This window comes from Apodemus sylvaticus, chromosome 16 (genome assembly GCF_947179515.1).
Source record: "Apodemus sylvaticus chromosome 16, mApoSyl1.1, whole genome shotgun sequence".
Classification (NCBI taxonomy): Eukaryota; Metazoa; Chordata; class Mammalia; order Rodentia; family Muridae; genus Apodemus; species Apodemus sylvaticus.
In genome coordinates, this window is record NC_067487.1 from 14,922,093 (window position 1) to 14,938,810 (window position 16,718).

Sequence of the window (16,718 nt, forward strand, 5' to 3'; positions counted from 1 at the left end):
AGCGATAGGATGGGAGACAAAAATCACTGATTGGCGTATGCCGTGTTTCAGGATCTCCCCTGGCAACACATCTACACTATTAAAGCCTACAACCCCCCGGGGGCCCCTGTGAGCTTTCCTAAGCTTTACCAGCCACAAATGGCAGCGGCAAGGTCAAAGCCAGCCTTGACTACAAAACCCAGAGTTCTCACTCACTTCCAGGACACCACCATAATCCAGGCAACAAGTTAATTCTCTATATTGCTAGTGTCAGGCCTGGGCAGAGGTTGGGTGACAAAGAAACACGTTCTGCCAGGCAGTGGTGGCGCACACCTTTAATCCCAGAACTTGGGAGGCAGAGGCAGGTGGATTTCTGAGTTTGAAACCAGCCTGGTCTACAGGCCCAAGGACAGCCAGGGCTGTCTTGTAAACTAACCAAACAAACAAACAAAAAAGGAACCAATGTTCTTGCTGTAGAGTGAGACCAGGGCTTTCGCCTCCATCTGCTTTCTAGCCACATGACCTTACCCAATAATTTTTCATTTTATGTGTATGGGGCCAGGGAGCCATGGGACCCAGGGAAGTGGGGAAGCAGACCTGGAACAAGAGTTGGGTAAAGGCATGGACAGATCCCGGAAATCTCATCCTTAGATTGACAGAAGGACAGGTAGTCTGGCTAAACTTCCCCTCCCCTTAAAAGGTTATGACCAGCAGCACCTGGAATTCCTCATAATGCAAATGAAGCATCCCTAACACCCTAGCCCCAGCCAATGATGTAGACTTGCCTCAGTAGCCCCTAATCATCCGTCAAAGGTTTAAAAAGTCTTTGTTCCACACCTTAAATTGATCTGCCTCCCAAGAGTCTCTTCTCTATGTGCTCGCCTCAACTGAGGTCTCTTAGCTCCAGCCGTCCTGTCCTACTTTCTCTCTCAGAGTCCACTAATTATGATCATGGGCCTATTGTGAATAGCATGTGGGTGTTATCCCTGCCTGTATGTTCCCACATGTGTGACTGCTGCCCAGAGAGGCAGAAGAGGTGTCAGATCCACTGGAACTGGGGTTGTGGCTGGTTCTATACACCATGTGGATACAAAGGGCTTGACCTGCGTCCTCTGCAAGAGCATCCAGTGTTCTACCTCAGCAGCTCCTCTCATACTGTTTAAGGCTATTCTAATTTAACATTTTTTTTTTGTAGAATTTATGCAGGATTATTTTTGTGATGCTTAGAGGAGTTTGTGTATGTGAGCCACTTATAAAATTCTGTAAGCGTATTAGCTCAGCAAGCCTCAGCAGAAAAATCAGAAAGCTCATGTTGGCTGACCAAGAGTGTTGTCTGCAGAGTGGCTCAGTTAGGTACAACAGAACATGCTCCATCTCGTCCCTTTGTGTTCAAGTACGTTTTATGTCCTATGTGAATGGAAGGGTTGACTTACTGCCGCTAAAAGAGAGGGTGGCACGCAGGGAAGAATGTGAGGTAAGGCAGTGAAATGGACATTGTAATCTGTTCCCTAAGAAGAGACCGCAGGCTCCTCCCCACTAGGTGCCTCCTCCCTGTGCTGAGCTTCTGAGTAAGAATTTGGTGAAGGAGCCAGGAAAAGTGAAAGCAAGGACTACAATCGAGGGCACACCTCTCATAACTGGACCCGAGTCTCACTAGCGGATTAGACACAATACGCAAGACAAGGAATTTCAACCAAGGCTCCAAGATATGGAAGATAGCAGAAAACAGAGTCTCAAGAAAAATCTGGGGTGTGGACAATGGTGCATAAAAAGTGTGAAATCCTTCCACATTTGCTTCAGGTCAAGAAAGAAGCATCTGTTGTCCTAGCTGCCTCAGAACTGAGAGGCTTTCTGGGATACTGAACTCCCAGGCAGTCCTAGAGCCAGAAAAGTCTCAGGCAAGGGAAGACAACTGCCACCGTCAGTAAGAAGCAGGGTTTCAATCCAACTTTCTGGAAAGTCCAAGTTATTTAAGCCTCCTGGGCCTTAGGAACACAATGGGCCGGGACGTGGTGCCTGTTGCCAATAAATCCAGACCCAGCGTGTAATGTACAGAGAGAGGAGTGGGTCTCAGGTGGAGCTAATCAAATGTCCACAAGGGAGATGATGTAAGTCCTTCAGTGGAGTAAGTACTTCCATTGAATCAGGTGAGGGCATCTCTGAGAAGACAACGCTCTACTCAGCCACTTTCCATCGCTCAAGAGCAACTCTCAGAGGGTCGGGAAAAGAGCTGTCATGCACAGTGAAAGGCTGAGGCTGATGGCTGGAGTTCTATGTCACTGTGGGCTCTGCAGCCACGACGCCATGGGGACCCGCCATGGCCCCGAGAGCATGAACTCACTGAGCTCAGCAGTAGCAGCCAAGTGTAAACTTCCCTCTCACCCTTACTTCTTGCCGGCGCCTGGCCTCAGACCTGACGCAGACAATGATGTACCTGGGCTGAGTTAGGAGGGAAGGAAGCAAAGGAGAATCGTGAGTCTCTCTCATGCCCCAAGTGGAAACCTTCAGAAGCCCCGGTCAAGAGTCAGAGGAAGCAGAGGGGAGTGGAAAGACGTGAGTTCACTTATGGCCAACTCGTTCTGCTCAGCTGGATACTCTTCTTGTTTTAATCAATACTGTGTTTTCAATTGGAAATGACCATAAGAATTTTTTTCTAAGAATGTCTCAAACAAGTCATCCAAGGACTTGACTCTTACTCCAGGGTCAGAAGGACTATCCATGCTCAAAAGATTGAAAAGGAGAGTGACAGAGAAACACAAAGCCTTGCTTATATCTTGGACGCTATAAGCTCCTTCCCATTGTGTGCAACTTTTACAGAATGGACAATTTCACCCCGGGCCTGGTAGTGGCTGAACATGCTTCCTGGTATAGCTCATATTGTACAATCTGAGATGAAAATCAAATCTTCTATCTCTTGATTCTTTTTGCTCAAAATGTAATGCACTTTTTGTGGAAAATAAATCAAATTTATAACTAAAGAAATGTCAGCCATTCAAGATTTTCACCTGTAATCCATTTCTCTCTCTGTGGGTCACTCTGTCTTTCTGTGTTTCTCTCTGTGTGTATGTCTGTGTGTATATGTGATTGTGTTATGTGTGTAAGCTTGTGTATAAATCTGCATGCATGTGTGTGCACTCACAAGTGTGAACACATATGCACACAGCTCAAAGGTTAACATTGAGTGTCTTTTTGTTTTTCATTGACTAATGTGTTCACTCTACATCCCAAACAGAGCTTCCCCTCCCTCCTCTCCTCCCAGATTGCCTGCCTTTGGATCTCTTCCCCCTACCTGAGCTTCCTTGTCTAGACTCAATAAAAGAAGATGTGCCCAGTTCTACTACAGCTTGATATACCTAAGTGGGTTGATATCCATGAGAGGTCTCCCCTTCTCTGAGAAGAAAGGGAGGGGACATTGTTAATTGTTCTTATGTTTTTTGAGTCAGGTGTTCTCACTGAATCTAGAGCTCACCAGTTGCCTAGGCTGGCAAGCCAATGAGCTCCAAGAATCTTCCCATTTCTTCCCTCCCAATGATGATGTTACGGAGAGAGGCTGAATCAGGGTTTTTTAACAAGAGTTCTGAAAGTAAGAACTCAGGGTCCTCACGTTTGTGCGGCAGACTCCTTACCAATGAAAACATCTACCCAGTCTCTATCCACAAAGAAGTCTCTGTGAAGCAAAGAAGCATGTTCGTGCTACCTGACAAGATCAATAACTATTTCCAATTTTTAAAAGTCTTTAAGGAGTAAACATAATACTAGAAGCATAATATATTTAGTCATATCCCTACTTTGGACTTAAAATGATATTCATCTAATTAAAAGCATAATGGAATGCAGACGCTATATTCATATAAAGACTTACAATATTTTCTTAAGTGCAAGTATTAAATCCATCATCCAACATTACACATTTCAATAAAAACTCACATAAAATAAACATAATGTGGTATTTAACTGACAGAAGTTGATCCTACTATGTTTATTGACAAGAATTCCTCTGTTCAAAACCCAGTGCCTACTGGAACTTCTAGAACGTGGTTACACAGAAGGAACCAGCACAAAAGAAAAGTAAGTCTCAAAACAGAATCTGCCTGACTCCCTCCCTGCCCCACTGCCATTATGTCAAATCAAAAGGAACAAAAGACAATTAGAACATCTAGGCTAAGTACCATTCTCCATCCCCTAACCTGAAAGAGAAAATTGGCATCCTTCCACAGTTACACTCTCACCTTATACACACACCATACATATACACTACAAAGACACTACGTACATATACCACACACACTACAAAAACATAACACATACATATACACAAACATAACGTAGGCACCACATACTGCACACAAACACATGAGTACCACATGTACACAGCACAGAAGCATCACATGTATTTACACTCACTATGCAAACTCACTATGCAAACACACTGTAAGGACATCATACACACATAAACAACACACATGTATATCACACATACACATCACGAAGACACTACATATCATATCACAACACATACACAGACCCCTAACACACCAAGGCATAAGCCTGTTAGTCCTCCATTACATTTCTTCCTTTTGCCACTGTGAGATATGTTGAATGATATCTCTATGTTGTATCGTGTCAGATATCAATACCTGCTTCTGCTCCCTCCACATCCTGATAGTAAAACATGAGATGACGAAGACCTCCAACAGCAAAAAGCTGATCAATTCTTTCAATCTGGAAAAAGGTAAGAAACATTTTTGTTCTGAATTAGAAAATGTGTTTAATCAGTACTGATGGAATAGCAAATCAGTTCACTGTCCTCTTCTTATTCAAACCGTACTGTACCAATTGCATCTCCTAGACAGGCAGATTTTCCTAATATAAGAAAAGAATGTCTCACTACCATAAGCACTCAATTCAAAGAAGTAATTTCAGTGATTATAGAAGTATTTGCTATGTATATATATTTAATAGACTTGTCCTTCCATTTTTTGCTAATTCCCCAAAGCAGTCAGCTGTTGAAGGCAGATATAAATATAAATAATATTTTGTGCTCAATAAATTGTAAGTCCAAAAGAGAAAGCAAATCTTCAATGTATAGTCAATATACTAAATACAATTAATATTTAAATGTAATAATCTTCCAAAACGTCTTTGAGAATATATATAGTAGCCACTTGCAACTTGTTCCATCACAAGAGCCAGTGTACATCAATCTGAAATATGGCCTAATAACAGAAGCACTTCTTGCAAGTCTACAGCATGGTTCAGAATTCTATGAGAAGAGAAAGGGTAGACTGAGAGATGGCCCAGTCTGCAAAACAGTTGAAGGATCTGAGTTCAGATGATCAGAACTCTCTCATAAGAAGCTCATTATAGTGACACAAGCTTGTAACCCTAGTCATAGGATGCCACACCCCAGCTGAGAAGTGAAGACAGGGGATACTAGGAAGCGTACAGGTCACATGGTAAAGTCCTAGGCCAAAAGAAACCTTGCCTCAAACAAAAGGTAGAAGGCACTTAAAGCCCAGCAACTGAGGTTGTTCTCTAACCTCCACATTTGCATTGTACATGCATGCACCCAAATCCACATGTGTGGGCATACATGAACACACACACACATATATATACACATGAACAAAAACAAATTAAGGATGGTGGGTATGTGAATGGATAGGTAGATAAATATAGATAGATAGATAGATAGATAGATAGATAGATAGATAGATAATAGATGATACATATATACATACATACATACATACATACATACATACATGCATATATACATACATACATACATGGATAGATATATAGATACATAAATGAGGGAAGATCTTGTAATAGTTTGTATATGCTCAGTCCAGGGAGGGGCACTATTAGAAGGTGTAGCCCTGTTGGAGTAGCTGTATCACTGGGGATGTGGGCTATAATATCCTCATCTTAGCTGCCTGGAAGTCAGTATTCTGCTAGCAGTCTTCAGATGAAGATGTAGAACTCTCAACCCCTCCTGCACCATGCCTGCCTGGATGCTACCATGTCCCTGCCTTGATGATAATGGACTGAACCTCTGAACTTGTAAGCCAGCCCCAATTAAATGTTGTCCTTATAACAGTTGCCTTGGTCATAGTGTCTGTTCACAGCAGTAAACCCTAACTAAGGCAGATCTGCACACTCATTAGGATGGCTACTACCAAAAAATAAACACATTGTGGGAATGTAGCCACCATGGAAAACAGTACAAGATTTCTTCAAAAAGTTAACCTTGACCACTCTGGAAATCAGTCTGGCAGTTCCTCCGAAAACTGGGCACCTCACTTCCAGAAGATCCTGCTATACCACTTCTGGGCATATACCCAAAAGATTCCCCAGCATGTAATAAGGATACATGCTCTACTATGTTCATAGCAGCCCTATTTATAATTGCCAGAAGCTGGAAAGAACCCAGGTATCCCTCAACAGAAGAGTGGATGCAAAAAATGTGGTATATCTACACAATGGAGTACTATTCAGCCATTAGAAACAATGAATTCATGAAATTCTTAGGCAAATGGATGGAGCTGGAGAACATCATACTAAGTGAGGTAACCCAGACTCTAAAGATGAATCATGGTATGCACTCACTAATAAGAGGATATTAACCTAGAAAACTGGAATACCCAAAACATAATCCACACATCAAATGAGGTACAAGAAGAACGGAGGAGTGGCCCCTTGTTCTGGAAAGACTCAGTGAAGCAGTATAGGGCAAAACCAGAACGGGGAAGTGGGAAGGGGTGGGTGGGAGAACAGGGGAAGAGAAGGGGGCTTATGGGACTTTCGGGGAGTGGGGGGCTAGAAAAGGGGAAACCATTTGAAATGTAAATAAAAAATATATCGAATAAAAAATATTTAAAAAAAAAGTTAACCTTGGAATTATTGTGTGACCCATCAATCCACTTGTGGTTACTTATCACAAAGCTCTGAAATCAGGATCTCAAAGAGATATTTGTATTCTCACATCTAAAGTAGTTTTGCTCATGGTCACCCCCACAAAAGGTGGGAACACTCTGTGGATGAATCATCAATGTCTGTAAACAGCAAGAGATACTCAACTTCAATAGGCAGAGACCTTCTGACACAGGCCACAACATGGACGAACCTTTGTGATGGCTAATCTCAGTTCTTGCAACTAGATCTGGAATCAAAGCCACTGTGGGAGACTTCCTTGACCAGGCTGTTGGAAGTGAGAAGATCAAATCCTACACGTGGCTGTGCTGTTCTGATCTAGACAAAGGAGGAATCTTTCCTTTTGGGTTGCTTGCTTTCAATGTTGCAGGCCCGTTCATCTGCCCTGCATTCCTTTGCTGATATTAGAACCATCTTCTTTAGGTCTAACATAGGTATAAGACCAGAAGCTCACCAGGGTCCTCCAGGCCTTTAATGCTAGACTGCTAATGCTAAGATTCCCACAGACTGAACAACTGCTATATTCGCAGCCTCTCCAGACTACCCACACTGCGTTGTATAAATGAACTGTGTGTGTGTGTGTGTGTGTGTGTGTGTGTGTGTGTGTTCTATCAGTTCTGTTCTTTTAGAGACCACTTAGTGACACAGCCATGAAACATTACACTAATGAAATAAAAAAGTCCCTAGAGGATAATTACTGCATAGTTTCTCCAGTCTGAAGATGATTGGGCCAGCTCAGTGAGGAAAGCGAGATGACCCTCCCTATGCTCCCTGTTTTGGAACAGTATTATCTACCTGTTGGTATCGTGGATATGAATGAGATTAGAGGAGAGACCCATCTAGAACAGGGACTGGTGTGTAGCAGATTTTCAGTGTCACCTGTGCTAAAAGAGAGAGAGAGAGGAAAGAGAACTTCCCTCTTAACAGGGTGTACTGGTTGGTTTTGTGTGTCAACTTGACACAGGCTGGAGTTATCACAGAGGAAGGAGCTTCAGTTGGGGAAGTGCCTCCATGAGATCCAGCTGTGGGGCATTTTCTCAATTAGTGATCAAGTGGTGAGGGCCCCTTGTGGGTGGTACTACTTTTGGGTTGGTGCTCTTGGATTCTATAAGAGAGCAAGCTGAGCAAGCGAGGGGAAGCAAGCCAGTAAAAAACATCCCTCCATGGCCTCTGCATCAGCTCCTGCTTCCTGACCTGCTTGAGTTCCAGTCTTCCAGTCCTGACTTCCTTTAGTGATGAACTGCAACATGGAAATGTAAGCTCAATAAACCCTTTCCTCCCCAACTTGCTTCTTGGTCATGATGTTTGTGCAGGAATAGAAACCCTGACTAAGACACAGGGTCTTGGCCTCTTCATTTTCCTCTAATTCCCATTTAATCACTCCATAGACTGCATTGTATAAACCAGCTCTGTGTTTATACTGGTGCCTTGTTTAGACACAGGCTGCTGGTGCTAGCTAACAGCTGAGTCTGGGTAGTCCTGAGGCTCAGGAGTCAGGGTTTGCAACTCAGGGTCTGCAGTAACATAATGGAAATCCAAAGTCTGCTGTGGAGCCAAACAAGGCCTACACTGCAGAAACGGACTCTCACTCAAACTGGCACCACCCTATTCTGCCCCTTACCCTATCCATGCAAAGACAGATGCTCGACTAGCTCAACACTGGAACATGTTAACAATCTCTCCCTTCCTCTCTCCCTCCCTCCCTCCTTCCTTCCCTCGCTTCCTTCCTCTCCCCCTCCCTTCCTCTTTCCCTCCATCCCTCCCTCCCTCCCTCCCTCCCTCCCTTTCCTTCTCACTTCCTCTTTCTTCCTCTCTATCTCAGCTCTCACGCCGTGTGTTTACGAAGTTAAGTCTTTGGGAACCTTAATCGGCCTTCTAATAGGACTTCCTGATTCGCAGAAACTCTGTCTTCTCATCAATTTATCCTTCCCTCTCAAGGTCACGTCACTAAACACACCTTATCCCAAATGTTTTAAAGGAAGTTATAGCCGAGAAATCAAAGTTAAGAATGGAAGAAACCAGTTCCAGATACCAAATCAAAGCTACAGTTAGAAAATCATGGCATTGTTCAGTAGCCAAACCTAGACTAGGACCACTATAAAAATTAATTAGTTTATTAATTTTTAGAAGAGTTGGTTTTCTTTAAAGATTTAGTCCCTGAGAGCCACCACTAATAGATGATTCCTTACCAAGGCACACACTGGCAGCACTAAGAAACTCGGTGGATTAAAAAAAAAAAACAGGAGATAATAGTGGAAACACAGGAGAAATTCAAAGAGAGGAAATAGGGGTAGACTTGATCAAAGCACATCACACAGATGAACAAAATTTTTTTAAATAATAAAAATAAATAAATACACATGCATAGTTTCATACATACATACATACGTCAGCAACTTGAAAGATGGTTTTACTCCCTAATCTCGGATTCAAAACCAGCACAAGAGCTCAACCTTTATAACCTATTGGTTATAAAGAGACACAGGCATCGTCATCAAACGGTGGAACTCAAATGAGGACTACAACTATCATCATTCAACCTGGAGAGCAGGAGAGTCTGGAGACTATTCTGCCCAACCCAGAATGGAGCCTGCACATTAGGCTGACAGCTCTTCAAAGGCACAGCATCGGTGCTTGCAACAGGATGGTGAGGACACAAAAGCTTCCTACCTGGTTACCGTCAAGAAGGGCATCTTCCACTTCCGGTTTGTTCAGGTCCAAACAGGAAGCTACAATTGCAAACAGATAGTCGTGCCGCGCATCCAATCGAGCCCTCTTGGCTTCTTTCTCTTCTTTCAGTCGTTGCTAAAAGAAAGGAATAAAAATGTTATATTGCAACTGCTGCTCTCAAATGGCTGGTTTCATAACAATTTCACACAATCGTAGTTTTCAAGTCTTTGAGATTCGCATAACTGGGAGCTTAATGGCGGCGGCTTATATGTACTCTTCTATTTTTAGAAATAAACTTACTTCTCTTATGAAAATAAGGTGTGGACACTGTTTTGAAACTGCATAATACAGGCAAACAAAAAGAAGCCACAAAAATCATCTGCCATCCATAACATTTTGTTCCGTCTTCACAGACTTATTTCCATACACATAAAAGAATTTAACAGTTACATGCAAAAAAAATTTAAAATCCCATTTTTGTAAACATTTTTCTCAGCCATAAAGTAATGCTCTTATCTCTTATGTTTGCGGTGTATCAGTTCAGATGTGGTCTTGGAATTAATTTCTGACCTCCACTGCTGGTGCTTTTGACTGTGGGCTGTGAATTACAATAATGAGGAATGTTCAGCCTAAGCAAGATCAGCACCTTAATGTGTTTTCCCTTCCGCACTCTTTGCTCATACAACATATGCAAGCATGTGCACATGCCTATGTTTATACCATGACATGAAACTTCTTCATGCATTTTTTTCCTTAACAATGCATCGGGGTTCTTTGTGGTTTGGTACAGATCTTTCCAGAACTTGTATCATACCTACAAAATATTAGATAGGGGTATGCCACAATTTATTCAACTATTTTGGCATCAGTACACCTTAATTTCCAATCCATTACTTAAATAAGCACATTACCTTTAATGCCAAGCAGCAGATCCTAATAGCAGAATAAAAGCTGTCCCTTCTAATCAAGAAACATTTACTAAACTACAATGCATGCCAATACTGTAGCCATAAACACTACCAGTAACCTTTAAAAATGCATGGTCTGACTGTAAGGATATATGAAAAAAATGTAAATACGACAAGGTGTCATAAAGATTAAGAAGAAAAATAAGATTTGTGGGTCCCAGAAGATGGGGGGGGGGGCTCTAGATCTTCCGAGAAGGAGCAAGAAAAGAAATCTCCCAGTCTAGTCTACAGTTGAGGAGGGAAAGAGAGGGAAAGATTTCAGGAGAAAACAGAGTAAAGTTGATGTAACCTCCTAGGAAGCGAGAGGCATAATAAAGATGAGCACCTTCTGGAAACTCAAGGCAGTCAGAGTGGTTGAGGAAAAGGCTGAGAAGCACAGTAGGAGATGAGGTAGAAGTTATGAAATAAAATACTTCATTGCACACATCGTAATGCCCAAACATCATCTAGAATCCATGACAATGTTTTTTTTAAAAAAAAAAAAAAAAGGGAGACAGATGTTAGCTCTCTCCGCACTACCAAAGCTCCATCATCCTGATGTCAGTGTGGAGAACAGATTGTACTGAGACAAGCCCAGAAGCAAGCAGGTGGGTCTCTGCAGCATCTCTAGTCTCTGTAAATGTATCAGCAGCAAACTGTGACATCACCACCATCACTGGGCTTTTGGATGTGCTGGGTTCAGGTATATCAGTATACATGTGCAAGAAACATATCCATCACTGGGAAACGTACTTCTAGAGTTCAAGATAAACTTATCACATACAGATAAAGAGTTATAGATATAGGCTCCCAATCCAACATCGTAGGCATTATGAGCCAGACCATTCTTATAAGGATATCCCTCATGAGCTGGCTGGTACTCTACTTCAAAGATGCCAGAAGATCCTTCTCACCATCAAGATACAGAAATCAGAACCACCATAGATACATGATTAGACACACACGGGGTTACAGACATATGCAGAACATAAGATTATTGACATTAAAAACAACAATAAATGTTGTTTTTGTTATGATAAAAAATGTGTTATCTGTTGTGATTATGAAAAACAGAACCTGTAAAACCAAATATCAGGCAGGTATAATGGCTCCGTGGGTAAAACGTGCATACTCTACAAGGCTGGCAAGTTGGCTTGTATCCCTGAAATTTAGGAAAAGAGAATGCCTACTCTGGAAAGTTGTCCTCTGACCTCCACATATATGCTGTGTCATGGGCAGGCACACATACACACCACAGCATGCACACACACATCAAATATATACCCCATACATAAACATACACCTTAAATATACTATACATACTCATTCACATGTGCATACACACATACACACACACACTAAGTCAGCAACAGCGTCATTTAGGATGGTAGCTACTTAATAAATGCTTATGAAGTAAATAATTAAATGAAAGTTAAGACTGAAAATCAGATTCTCCAACAAAGAGGCTAAAGAGATACACACCCCAGTTCAGAGCACTCGATGTTCTTGCAGAGGACCTGGACTTGGTTACAAGAACCCATATGACTACTCACAAACACCTGTAACTCCAGGTGCAAGGATCTGTTGTCATCTGGAATCTGTAGGTACCATGCATGCCAATGGTACATTTGCATACTTATAGACTGAACACTCAGACACATAAGATAAGTAAATCTAGGAGGGAAATAAAGATTTTCCAACAAAGATATGGAGATGAAGAGACAAGGGAATGAAAACCTTGAAGCAAGTGCAAATAGAGATGGCTGAGTGTGTGCAGCTACGGGGATGCAGGAGACAGTAGCATCCATCAACGTAGTCAGTGGCCCACAGCAATAGTCGTACAGACGATTGCTGACACTAACAAGCAAGTCTGCAAGGACTCTGCTTACAAGATGGCTGCAGCATCATCGCACAGCTGTTCGGCAAAAGTGAGGCAGTAAAACTTCCCAGGCCCGCCATTAGGTAACTTGGGCTGTGCCTTTGCATTTCAGCGGCTGAGCCAAGGTCCTGAGCCACAGAACCATGCAGCTGAATCCAGTCACTCACAGAGGCCGAGAGAGGTGATTGTTGCTTCTTTAGACTCTCAGGCTTTGATGTGGTTCCTAATGTATCGATGGGCAATACAGTGGTAGCTTTAGGAAATTTTCACTGGGTGGACAAAGAGCAAAAAATGCATGCCTGAGAAACGGGTGGGTGGGGGAAAAGAAATACGACCAAGCTAAATGCAGGCTGCTCTTTCCAGAAACGACGCTGTAATGGAAAAATGACATTGTATTACTTAAGAAGGATTTAGAGTTAAGGACTTTTTAAGATATGAAGAATTGGCAAGAAAGTAAAGATGAAAATGTGGAGAGTTTCAGGACATTGGAAGGCAATGAGGCAGGTAAGAGGCGCACACCTGCATCCCAGCACTGCAGGGAACAAGGCAGGATTGAACCCAGAAGCCAGCCAGGACTGCACAGTCATGAAAGAGAGGAGGAAGGAGGGCAAAGAGAAGAAGGGCAGCCAGCAGAGAGACCGACAAGGAGGCAGGTTGGTGGCCATTGCTAGCCCTGTGCAGTCGATACTCATTACACTTAACTCAAAGGACTCGCTGCAGATAACGTGAAGAAGAGAGTGCACACTGGGGCTTAAAACAAACAAACAAAATAAACATTCCACCAATTTTCTTGCCGAGTCTCTAAAAAGGTCCTGACATAAAGTATTCATTCCATAAATGTCAAATAGAAAATCACATAAATGTATTTTCAAATGTCACTAAAACCAGGAAGATACCTTTTTTTCCCCACCTGCTTTCTACCTTCCCGGAAGAAATAAAGCACTTTCTCAAAGTGATCTCTTATAGTCTGTACTATGTGTTTTTAACAGCTTGAGAGCTTGGGGGTCAACCAGCAACAAAAGAAGAGGCAGAGGTACAGCAGCCAAACAAGAAATAAAAGGCACGGAGGCAAAGGATTCAAGATTCAGTGCATCTGAAGGCTGACAAAGCAGGCGACAATTCTAAGTCAGAATCCAGCCTTGCAGCGCATTACTCCATGACCTGATTTTACAAGATTCCAGAGGGAGAAAAAAATATGGAGAAAAGAGAGATTGGTCTCTAAAACAGAACTCTAATTATTCTATTTTTGCCTAACTCTCACAGAAGGAAAAACTTCCAAAGCACTTTTGTATATACAAAGAAAGTGGTCAGCATGTTTTTAAAGTAAATGTTTTCAAAGGCTATTTTTAAGTATGAGTATTTCTTCTCATTTCCAAAAGAGAAGAAATATGCAGTCCTGGCATCATCAAGATGAAAGTTTGCCAGTCTCTGTTTTCACTGCCTTAGGTACATCCTGGTATAATGAGAGGTTTTGAATCCTGTCTAGTTTCTACTACCATGATAGAGTCAATAATATCAGGCAAACACTTAGCAATCAGATAGGTACACTGTCAGGCTGTGAAGTTAATCTGCCCCTTTCTGGCTGTTCAGGGACCACAGCAACAAGGTGACCAGCTTTCTGGACTCGATGTTTCCTGTTAGAACTTGGAGTGTGAAAGCAGATCATGATGTGAAAAGCCAGAAGCGCTGTGGGAGGTGGTGCACCCCTATCGTCCCAGCCCTAGGAAGGCAGAAGGGAGTATCATGACTTTGAGGCCATCCTGAACTTCAGGTCAAGTTCAAAAGCAATGACTGTGGAGTGGTTTGAATGAGAATGGCCCTCCTAGGTTCACATGTTTGAATGTTTGGTCCCCAGTTAGTGAAACTGTTTGGGAAGAGTGGCCTTGTTGGAGGAGGTGTGTCTCTACAGATGGGCTTTGAGCTTTCAAAAGCCTACATCATACCCACTTAGCCTCTGCCTCATACTTGTGGATGCAATATGAGCTCTTAGCTACTGTTCCAGCACCATGCCTGCCTGCCTGCCTGCCTGCGGCCATGTCCCATGTCATGATGGTCATAGTTTCACCCTCTGGAACAGTGAGCCCTAGTAAACTCTTATTTCTATCAGTTGTCTAAGTCATGGGTCTTCTCAAGATAGAATAGTAGCAAAGGCAACAGCATAGTGAGACGTGGTCTCTAAAGACAAATAGCAAGAAGTAACAATGATAGCTAATCTTTTATTTTTTAAAAACGTATTTATGTATTCACCATTGATCTCTTCAGACACACCAGAAGAGGGCCCCCCTGCAGATGGTTGTGAGCCACCATGTGGTTGCTGGGAGCTAAACTCAGGACCTCTAGAAGAACAGTCAGTGCTCTTAACCACTGAGCCATCTCTCCAGCGTGTGATAGGTAGTCTTGCTGGTCAGTTTTATGAGATTTTTGTTATTGTCATGGAAACAGACTTCTGAACACATCTATAAGGGTTTTGGTTTTTTGTTTTGTTGTTGTTGTTGTTGTTGTTGTTTTAGGTTGGGTTAACTGAGACGGGAAGACCCTCCCATCACTAGCCCACAGGCTGGGGTCCTCAACTGAATAAGACATAGAAAGGAAGCTAAGCCTTGACACTCATTTCTATCTGCTTCCTGCAGATACAAATGGATATGACGTGGCCAGCTGCCTGATGCTTTGCCACCATACCATGTATTCCCATGATGGACAGTACCCAAAACTGTGAACCAAAGTAAACCCTTCCTTCCTTAAATTGCTTTCGTTGAGTAATTTGTCACAGAAGAGTAACGGCTGTGCTATGTACCCGATTTTTTTCTCTCTCACTGCTGAGAATAAATCTTCACAGCCTCTCATGTGCTACTGCTTTACCAGTAAGCAACGAAGATGGATTTTTTTTTTAAGCATTCCATAACAGTTGTTTTACACTGAATAAACAAGCACCAAATTAAGGGATCTGGGGATAGAAAGAAACACATTTAGTACCCAAGAAAATCTGGACGGTGTTAAAACATTGGTGCTGAGGGTTGCTGCGATGCTCTGGGATGGGATGCTGGTGAGTGTACTTGCCTACACTCCATGAGCACTACTTCTCAAGAAAGGTGGCTCCCTGCACAGAGAAAAGGTGGCTCCAGGACCATGTATTTTAGTCCCAGCTCCTCCACCAATTACAGTCCCTCCAGCCTGCCATTTAACCTCTCTGTTCTGTAATTCCCCGAGCTCCAAGATCCCAGTATTGCATGACAGAGCAGTGAAATTCCATTTCCCCTCTCATGTGGCCTTTTCCTCAGTAAAGCATAATCCTAACTGCAGTCCTGAGATGTTAAAATCCAGACCCCAGGCAACTTCCTAATGATGCACACCTTCACAAAGCTCTGTGGCTTCTCAAAGCCAGTCGGCCCATTTGGTTGTTTTAATTCCTGATTATTTCGCCCCGAGCCTCTCAACATAGTCATTGTCTGGTTTTGCACATATGAACAGGGAATGAACTGCACATGCTCTGTCTTCTATTTTGCCCCTGATGGGGAGTCATTATAGCGATCTAGACAAAAGTCCTTATAGACTGGGGAATCATCAAATCACCCAGCAGATGGATTAAAACAGCAGGAGCAAGGCTTTGGTCCGGACATCAAAATGTAGGTGAAACAGGATTCTCATTAATGATTTTTCAGTTACATGAATGTCGAAGCCCTCTCCCCATTGGCATTACCTTTTGGCAGGTTTGCCTCTGACCCAGGCTCACCACGGTGACCCCACTGATCCCCAGCAGAAGTAGGAGAAGGAAGGAACTAAGAAGCTGGGAGCTCCTCTGTGGCTGAACATGGACACCTGACTGGACTTCCGCCTTACAGGGTTTGCTGTGGTATTACCAAACACAGCCTGCTGAGCAGACAGTGCTCTCTGTACACCAGAAACTTGAGTCGAAGGACCATCTACAAGTTTCCTCACACATGAGTGGCAGGCTGGGAGTCAGTGGTACAACCAATGAGACAAGTTGAATGACGGAGTTCCGAGAGAGATGATGACTGATAAATCCATTCTATGGACTTTTTCTTTAAATTAGCACTTAAGGGTTATTCTAGGGTATTCTAGAAGGCTATCCAGAGTCTGTATGCAGGTTGTAGGGAGCTGTGGGCAGAGACTAGTACTTATATTCTGAGTTGTTTACTGCCACCTTGGTGCTGTCTCCCAGCTTACCTGACGTGTTCATCTCTGTCATTCTACTCCTGAGTCTCCCAGCAACTATGAATTCCCCCACCCCACCCTCGACCCCTAAAAGTTCTGGAAGCTTGCTGGGCAGTGGTGGCACACACCTTTAA

The 16,718-nt window shown here is 42.9% G+C and overlaps 1 protein-coding gene across 1 annotated transcript in view; it reads right to left on the reverse strand.

Annotated features, from left to right (window-relative positions):
* Dnah5 (dynein axonemal heavy chain 5) overlaps positions 1 to 10,291 on the reverse strand; it is a 251,296-nt gene extending 241,005 nt beyond the window's left edge. The window contains exons 1-3 of the mRNA XM_052160127.1: positions 10,232 to 10,291; positions 9,586 to 9,720; positions 4,617 to 4,701 (exon numbers count right to left, since the gene is read on the reverse strand). Of these exons, the coding sequence (XP_052016087.1) occupies positions 4,617 to 4,701; positions 9,586 to 9,720; positions 10,232 to 10,291 (280 nt within the window). The remainder of the gene's footprint in view (positions 1 to 4,616; positions 4,702 to 9,585; positions 9,721 to 10,231) is intronic.
* Positions 10,292 to 16,718: the final 6,427 nt, after the last annotated feature.